At 34.8% G+C, this 9,480-nt stretch overlaps 2 protein-coding genes across 2 annotated transcripts in view; both read left to right on the top strand.

Moving 5' to 3' along the window:
• The window catches only part of LOC119645057 (sensory neuron membrane protein 2), a 46,773-nt gene that overhangs the window by 29,369 nt on the left and 7,924 nt on the right, over positions 1 to 9,480 (top strand). The window lies entirely within an intron of this gene.
• Positions 7,561 to 9,480, top strand: part of LOC119645056 — a 3,819-nt gene continuing 1,899 nt past the window's right edge. Inside the window, exon 1 of the mRNA XM_038044871.1 lies at positions 7,561 to 9,480. This exon is cut by the window's right edge and continues 1,899 nt beyond it. Within this exon, the coding sequence (XP_037900799.1) occupies positions 7,757 to 9,480 (1,724 nt within the window). The 5' untranslated portion in view covers positions 7,561 to 7,756.

Here is a 9,480-nt window from a genome sequence, read left to right as displayed (position 1 = left end):
TCAACGAATAATAATCCCGAACATACTTCAATGGGTTCCATATCAACGCTGTCCACAAGTGCACCTGTACTTCTCGGGAACCTGACCACGATAATTACGGTATCTCCATATGATAATAATCCATTTTTAAAGAGAACTATTAAACTCCAAGCAGAAGAAAACAACAACCAAATGTACATTTCTAATCCATTGCTAAACGGTAATTCGGAGATTAATAAATCCGTAGATAATTCAACGCACTCGTAAACACTATCCACAAGCCCACCTGCTGTAATCGCGAACGTGAGCACTGTTATTACTGTATCTCTATATAATAATAATACATTTTTGACGGAATTTATTAAAGTCAAAATAAAAGGACAAACAAATGTGCATTTCCACATCCTCCCCCAACGATAACGGTTTTGTTCTTAACATTATCCACAGGCACCCCTGTAGTTCTCCAGAACAAACAAAACTCGCACCACTAACCTCACGCATTCGGCCACACAACAGAAGGCGCAGTAGTGTAGCCAAAACCATTGTGTGACCGCAAGGTAACTTAATAGCATCTTCAAGAAAACTTACACTACAATTAGCAACGAAATCGCTTTTAACTACGGGCAGAAGGGTTTCCAATGCGACGAATGACAGAACTATGCAGAATCCAATCGAAAAATTGATTAAAAATAACAAATTGCTTCTATCTTATGAAAGGGGAAGTTGTACGAAAGCGCTCAACATTAGTAGGGGTATAGCTACAACTAAAGCAACCGTTTGCAACATGAATTTCATATAGTTCTCACGACCGGCGGGCAAATACCACAAAATTATCAACAAAGATTAGATAGAGATTGGCAACAACGAAAAATCCAACGAATGCAAAAATGTTTTATTCGACTGCAACGACAAAACCGAACGCAACAATAACCACGCCTTATACTCATCCATTCGATCAGCTCTTCTTTTCTAGGTCAAAGAACAATTTAAGAAAAGCAACTTAGATTGAAACAGATGTGAAATGGGGGAGAAGCTGAGACGACAAATGCGACAAGGATAACCATAAAGAAAGAATTGTTAAAAAATACATTATTAAGATTTTTTATTGAGTAATATCAGAGATAACTAATATAACAAGGTTATTTTGCGAAGAAATTTCATTGTCGTGGAGATATTTGTTTGTTGGCTTTTTAGTTCTCATTATTTTTATGGATAAAAATTCTACTTCTTGCTATAACCGCTGTAAGAAGCTCAAATACATTCCGTGTGCATAAACGTATGGCCGAGCAACGAAAAACATTGAAGTGAGTCACGGCCCACCATTCAATACGAACAACTGGTCCGATCCAAACAATTTTCAAGAACATTCGCACTTGAGTCGTAAATCTAACAAGAATATCCCAAAAATTTTCGACACAAGGACAATAGTTGGAGAGACGGACAGAAAAGCTTTGATTATCTCAAAAAGTGGTTCTAAATAATAAATGAGTGAGTCTACATCAAGTCCTTCTGGGTGCTGTATACATCCTCACAAACATAATGTACCTTTGTACCATAAGCCGTGTAGGGTATAAAAAACACTGCAGAATAGTGGACGGTTAAGTTGTGGCGCTGTTGCATTAACATGTCGCTCAAGCCAAAAGATATTTGCTTGCTTAACGCGTCATTCTAACTTCTTTTATGGGCCGGACTTCTTGTCATTTCTTTTCTTATATTAGGTGTACTGGTCAATTTTTTCCGATGAAATTGGTTGCTTCATTAAACGTACTTGACGTGTTCAATTATTTCGAAATAGAGTATAGGTATATATAGGGTATAGGTCACGTAGGTACTGATGGATGATTCACCTATTTAATAACTGTACTTTAGTTAAATTTGAATTTGTTTTATAAAAACGGGAAGAATTTGTAAGTGCGTCTGACATATATCAAGCTTAGTTACAATAGCTACCTACTAAATGCTAATCTACAATTTAAAATATAAATCTTGGGCTATTTATACTTTAAGTTAAAATGAAAATAGAGAAAAAAGCCATAACTTAAAACAAATACTACCTGTAACCATAAAAGTTTATGAGTATGGGATGAGAATAATAGTGTACTATTAGATCCACACAAGGATTCAAGTTTTGCAACCATTTCTTTGAAAACTAAAATTTTCGAAGTCGACGATCTTCGGCTATATTGTTAGATTCCGATAGCGAAATCAAATGATGAACTTTATTAAAGTTGTTGCAAGGAACACGAGAGGCGATCAGTAGCTGAGAATTGAACACATATTGTTTGGGTTTAATTAACTGAAATTGATGAGGTAAACGCCGAGGTATATCAGTGTTAATTACGTTCAATAATACTGGTGCATCAATTCAATAGTTCAGCTGTTCATATCTAAAGAATGCACCTAAAATAAGCTTGCTTTTTTCTAACCACCATTAATCACCTAGTCTAAACGTAAGTTCGTAGAGTGGCACAGAGTGCATAGGTTCCCTGCCAAGACTGCGTAGCATAAATAATAAGAATTGCTTTTGAATAGACCAAACTAATGAAGTTTATTCAAGCAGAAGCTTAGCCACACCCATTGGTAATCTTTTCCTTGCGTAAGTGCCATAAATTGTTTCGACCATCGCTTAATGAATCCCTCAGCATACTTTATGCTTTATTAACTACAACTTCTATATGTGGATTGAAACAAAGCTTAATATAAAAGTAAGATAAAGAGACTTTTTTCAATTTAACATTATTAATATGGTAAAATTTGGAAAAGACGACACTCGAGAGAAAGTCGATTTCCACTTACTCAAGTTTAAGCACCTGAAATTTACTTAAAATGTAATGTAATGAATGTAATACCAGCCTATAACAGCTATTGATCCTTTAGGAAATTGAAGGATAAGCAAATTTTAAGATCATCTGCTTACATAAGAATTTCGGCATACTGAATACCTTTTGGGTGATCGTTAAGTTATAATGCAAATAAAATAGTACTTAAATATTTGCCTTTAGGTATCCCTGGGCAGATGAAGATGTCATTCGAGAAGTACGATTTTAAGAAAACGTTTTGTTTTCTGTTTTTTAAATAAGACATTATCCACTTAACCGAGTATGGTGGTAGTTTTAGAAGATCAAATTCGTATACTAATAACAGACGATTTATTTTATCAGAGCCTTTGTCGAATCAATACAGATAACGGCAGCTTGACAACTGTCAGACAAAGCTGACGTGCAACATTTACAGATAAAGGTTTACTATTAGGACTTGGACCAAAGGAGGACTATAAAGTTTTCAAACCATGGAGAACTTAATCTTCCGTAAATATAATAGAGGAAATTTATTGCATCCGTTTTATAAATATAGTTAGAGTAGTTCTGTTGGAAAGCATATTCCAGCATATTAGAGAAAGGTAAAGAATCCGAATATTTCCAAACCTTTCAGGAATAACCTCTCTGTCGCTCGAAATTAACGAAATTATAAAATTTCTTACGATTTTTCCATAAGTCAAATTTTGCTCTAATTAGGTACGTTAAGGTTATTAAATGATAACGAGTTAGAGTAAACGGTAGAATGTTTATCAAGAGCAAAAATAAAAAACATTCGGTGATATATTCATGCATTGAAATTGATTGAATTGATTGAGACACCAATGGATAGCAATAGGTAAGGCGATCAACAATAAACTTTTTTACTAGAAGGACAGTTGTACGATGAAATGTAGGAACAACTGTGGGATTATAGTAGGAGACAATAGAGACAAACCCGCTTAAGGAGATGCTAAGGGTAGGATGTTGACGATTCCTCAAAAAACCAGAAGTTTAAGCAACTGATAGATCACCTACATTAGAAAACGTAAAGTTAAAAATTCTGTTACTGCCATTCAGTATGTTATTAGCTTGAAAAGCAAGAGATTGCAAGATTATATCAAATCCACATCTATATTGAAATCTCCTAACATGTCTCCTGTTAATGAAGCATGTTTTAGTTAAATACTCAAATCTGGGGTAGATGGTATGTAAGAACACCTTGCAAACATGTTCTTTAAGTTTGCTATAAAGTTAACAAACTCCGAGGGAAATGTATATATACAAAAAAAAATCGGGGCGACGCCACAGCAAGTCGAACATTTCTGCCACACCTATAAACCCACAAAGTAATTCCGTATTGAAGATGTAGGATTTTAACCATGGCCCTGGGAAAGCAATTACTTGGAAATCGCAGGCAGAGCTGTTGATACAAAGACTTTGAAGTATTCAATTCGCTAAGGTTTTGGTAGAAGATCCGATAGAAAATTATTTTTGAAAGGCATGTATGTGTGTGTGTGTGTGTGTGAGTTAGAAGCGGAAAGATTGGTTTAGGAACGTGCAGAGGAGAGATCAAGTAGGTATAGCGAAAGCAGATAGAGAAGGTGCGGCTTCAGTGATAGAAATGGATACAAACGAGACTAACGACTGAATAATAGGGACCGAACAAAAAGCTACGTCCCAAAAGACTGTCTATTGTCTCGTCGATTAAGGTTTTTACCACAGAATGGTCCTTATAAGAAAAACCATTGAGTAGCTTTAAGTATTTAGACATTTGAGAAAAGCCTCGCTTCGTTTAAAGAAACAACTCGGTTTGCAATCGGGGATGATTGATTGCACCACGACACACAACGTAACCCAACACCCAACAAGTCCAGAAACACTTTTCACCCGCAAGCTGTAAACATAGCAAAGATGATATAAAGCATTCCAAAGAAGATTTAGAAATTCAGTTAGTATGTTAAAAGTTGATGGTTATACTATGGATTAGCAAATTCTGCGAAAATAAATATCAATTCTAAAAGTACTTAAAGGTGTAAACTAAGAACGCTGTAACCAATAATAGATCAGTTGCTAGACAGAATGAAAAAAAAGAAAATTTAAGCAAACGCAAATTGAGCACAAACGATGAGAAGACAAAGGAGAATATAATTATCCAAAAATAATAATTAATCAGATGGATAAATTATGAAGTTCTTAACAATCGCTTACTTTTTGTTACGGACGTACACCGGTTTTCTTACCTATTTCATTAAAATTGCAAACAAAATAAATGGCATAAAAATCCGAAGCACAGAAAAAATAACGAACTTCACCGCGCGCAAGAACGCCAAAGAAAATATTCTACAAAAAATTTCTTGTTATGACTTTGCATTAAATGCCAGTGAAGTACGAGCATATTTCATATTATAAGTGCGTGTGCCCGATTATCTATACGCATCTGTATACGCAAATGAAACGAAAAGAAAAGATGATGTAACGAGCACATATATCTTTCATTTCATCGCTTATATAAAAATTCATACTGACGGTTTCTAACTTTTTTATTCATTAGATGTCTCATTATTGAATTGATTAAAAATTTTCTGCGGGTTTATGAAGAAATTTTTCCGCACTAAAAACGAATAAAAATATTATGGTCGGCCACGGTCCAGCATTACAGTCATTCATATAACAACGTTTCAAAGTAAACATGGGAAGTGATCAGAAAAGTGATTCGATCCAAATCACTTTCAATAGCGTTTGCCTTTGAACCAAAACACATCTGTATGCCAAATTTCATCAAAAATTTCGTCCTGTAAATCGAAGAGAAAAAAGAACAAAACGGACAAATAGACAGACAAGCATAAGCTCATATTCAAAAAGTGATCCTGAATTGATCGGTATAATTGAAGGTGGGTGCATCTGAAGTTCTTCTAGGTGCTGCATACATCCGCACAGACTTAATATATCCTCGTTCCATAAGCGGTGTTGGGTGTAATAATACGTATATATGTACATATATATTTATATTTTTTTTTAATTAAGTAAAGTATCTTTATAAGCTTTATAATTTACACAAAAACGAGAAGTTTCGGTTTATTATGCTGTATATAAGTTTAGTAAAAAAAAAAAAATAGTAAAATAACTACATGCTCGTTTTCCCAGATCTTTGTTAATGCCATAACCGTTGGGTTATATGTTAAATTTTAGACATCTTGCCGTGCATATCAGAAATTTAAAGAAAAACAAATATTTTGAATTGCTAGAAGATCCTATAAACGCCTTTCGTTCAATTTCCAAGTAGTCATCACATAATGAAAATATAAGAACCATTACAATTGAGGATCCATGACAAGAGCTTCTCTTACATGAAAATTTCACGATGTCATGATAAACAAATAAATGTTGAAAATTTTCATCTGAATATATTTTACAGTTTACAAGCTATGGGATAAAATCTATTTCAAAATTTTCTATTATTCTTTTCTTTTCTTCTTTTTGTGGCTGTCCTTCATCTTTTCCCTTCCATCTTTTGCAGGCTTGTCCTTTCGAATTTCGAATTTAAGATTTTATTCTCATATTTGTAGTTTGGCGAGCAAACAAATTAAGCGATGCATCCCAAGTTCGGATACAATTTAAAAAATCCCAACCACATCAAGCAGGGTAACTGATATAGACTGACGGTAATGTTTTAAATGGTTCTTAGAAATAAGTTTAAAAGTTTATTTTGTGCGATTGTCGTTTTCCGACTAACCGCTTTCAATATTATTCGATTGCAACAAAATTTGGAAAGGTTCTGTTGAATATTCGCTCTCCCTATTTTTGCAAAAGATAGGAGTAAAATAAAAATTCATATTTTGCCCGACTAAAGATTTCGACATCTGGACATGATAGAATCGGCAAAGTATTTAGATATTTTGTTCAAATTTCTAAGCTATTCTTCTGAGACCAACAAAGGGAAGCACAAATCTGGTACACTATTATTTCGGATTATTAGGTATAAATATTACATATTTAATTGAATTATGTGTTGCGTGACGAATATAAAATTCTAAATTTATTACTTAATCTTCTTTACATACTTCGACATAACAAATTGTTAAAAAGCACTTAATTAATATACGTTTGGGGATGACGTTGAGGTCACGTTGTCTATCTGACATATACTTGCTAATCTTTCGAATCAACCAACTACATAGGTAATAATTTTTATCAATAAATCAGCAAATAATTAACGACATTAAGTGCGTTAAGTTCTCGAATATGCATTCAATTTAATTACATTTAGCTACAAATTTTAATTTCAATATATGGAGAGAATGCAAAAAAGATATCGTTTGTTGGACTCTCAGTTTCTTCTTTGGACGGCAACGAGCTGCAGTTAAAATCAATATCTAACTCAAATGAAAGTTTATTAATATTGTATTGTTAATCAATCAACGAAATGTCCATCAACTATTTAAAAAAGTTAAAGATAAACGAGTTTATAACCCTCTTCTTCCATTCTTTTTTGCTAATATGCAAAATAGCACATAAATCTTATAAGCAAACTGTTGATTGTGGAGGAGAATCAATAAAGTGGTTCTCATAATTTGAACATGTTGTGGTAGTGGTAGCAGTAGTAGTAACAGTTAAAAGGCCGAAACACCAAATATATAACTTCCTAGACATTGGCCTTTAGTTTCACAATCTAAGCTGATAATTGCACGCATGCGTATTGTTATCTTTCTCTTCTCTCGTTTACTATGATAACGTTGGCCGATTTTCAAAACAAAACGATGCTCCCGCCAGCGAACATTATTAGTCTCATATTAAACTTTAAGCAGCTACGACATCATAACGAGAAATTAAATATGTGTTTATTAAATTAAAAAACGACACCGTCCTGTCAACATCAAACACATTGCTGCTTGCATTTAAATAAAATAAATAAATTCCTGTTTGTTTTCAAATTACATACAAATTTTTCTTAACTTACTTGATTGATCCACTCATAAACTATGACGAAATTCATACAATCGCCGGTTATCTTGTGCATAGAGATCGTGTTTATATTGTTTAGTTTAAGAAAAACATCGTCAAAAACATTCGAACGTTGTGAATTCGCCAATATTCTACGGTATTATTACGAATTAAATTTAGATGAAGTAGCGCAATGGGTTTGCATAGCGCAGGAAGCCAGTGGTTTAAATTCAGACTTGCGAAGCCTAGACTCGCACGGGCTATTTCAAATCAACGAACGATTCTGGTGTTCTCCTCCCGGATCTGGCTGTAATATAGAATGTGATAAATTACGTGATGATCATATAACAGATGACTTAGCCTGTGTCAAAATCATTCATGCCGAACACCAGCGAATATCAGGTGATGGATACACTGCCTGGCCCGTGTATCAGCATTCTTGTCAAAATCAATCTTTTGCTTACATAGAAAATTGTTTTGGTAATCAACTAACAAGTCAACACCATGGCTATTCTACAAAGAACTATTCAAGAAATGAAAAAAGCAAAGTTTACGGCCGATGTGAATTGGCTCGAGCGTTGTACAAAGAGCACAGTATCCCCATTGAGCAAGTGGCCACTTGGATATGCATAGCGCACCACGAATCACATTTTAATACCTCGGCCTATGGCCTATTTCAGATTTCAAATCTACATTGGTGCTCCTACAAACGATATGGACTCAATCGTTTAATAGATGAGAATATCGCAGATGATGTGGAATGCATTAAACGTATTTATAAAGAACATGCTGCCTTATTCGGTGACGGATTTACGGCTTGGACAGCTTCTCTGCCTTATTGTCGCAATCAACATTATGAACATATAGCTTCTTGCTTCGAAGGAGAAAAGATCAATGACATCTCATACAAACACAGTGCTTCAAGTTTACATCCACAGTATGTAGATAATCCTTTCTTCAAGCAGAAAATGGCCCGCATATCGGGCAATGACGTTTTTCAAGTGAAGAAAAAAGACATCGTACTAGAAACTAAGGTCTATGAACAATGCTCTTTGGCACAAGAGCTTTACTTTAAACATAACATTCCTATACATGATGTTGCAACATGGATTTGCATAGCTCTACATGCCTCACATTTTGACACATCCAAAATTGGACCTATAGGTGACGATGATAGCAAATCCTATGGGTTATTTCAAATCAACGACCGCTATTGGTGTAGCCGTTATTCTTACGACGGTAAAGGTTGCAACATACCTTGCACTAACTTGCTAGATTCAGATATCTCGGACGATATACGTTGCATTAAACTTATACAAAAAGAACATGAACGCATATCTGGTGTTGGCTTCGATGCCTGGACGCATTATAAATCGCATTGTCAAAATGAAAACGTTACACAAATTGCAAAATGCTTCAACAAAGACGAATTAAAGAAAGACATACCTAAAAACAATGGCTTGGAATCTAAAACTATAACAAACAAGATATACAAATACTGTGAACTAGCTCAAGAGCTATACCATAGACATCACATCCCCATGGAACAAATCCCAACTTGGGTATGCATAGCTCAGCATGAGTCCAGTTTCAACACAGCAGCCATAGGACGTTTAAACGCCGACGGCTCAGCCGATCATGGTCTCTTTCAAATCTCCGATCTTTACTGGTGCTCTCACGATCGTTATGGCACTAAGGCTTGTGGTATACCCTGTGACAACTTGCTAGATTCAGATATCGCGGACGATATTCGCTGCGTTCG

Source organism: Glossina fuscipes, unplaced genomic scaffold (genome assembly GCF_014805625.2).
Source record: "Glossina fuscipes isolate IAEA_lab_2018 unplaced genomic scaffold, Yale_Gfus_2 1, whole genome shotgun sequence".
NCBI lineage: Eukaryota > Metazoa > Arthropoda > Insecta > Diptera > Glossinidae > Glossina > Glossina fuscipes.
The sequence above is the reverse complement of the archived record's forward strand: the minus strand, read 5'-3'. Positions and strand labels throughout refer to the sequence as shown.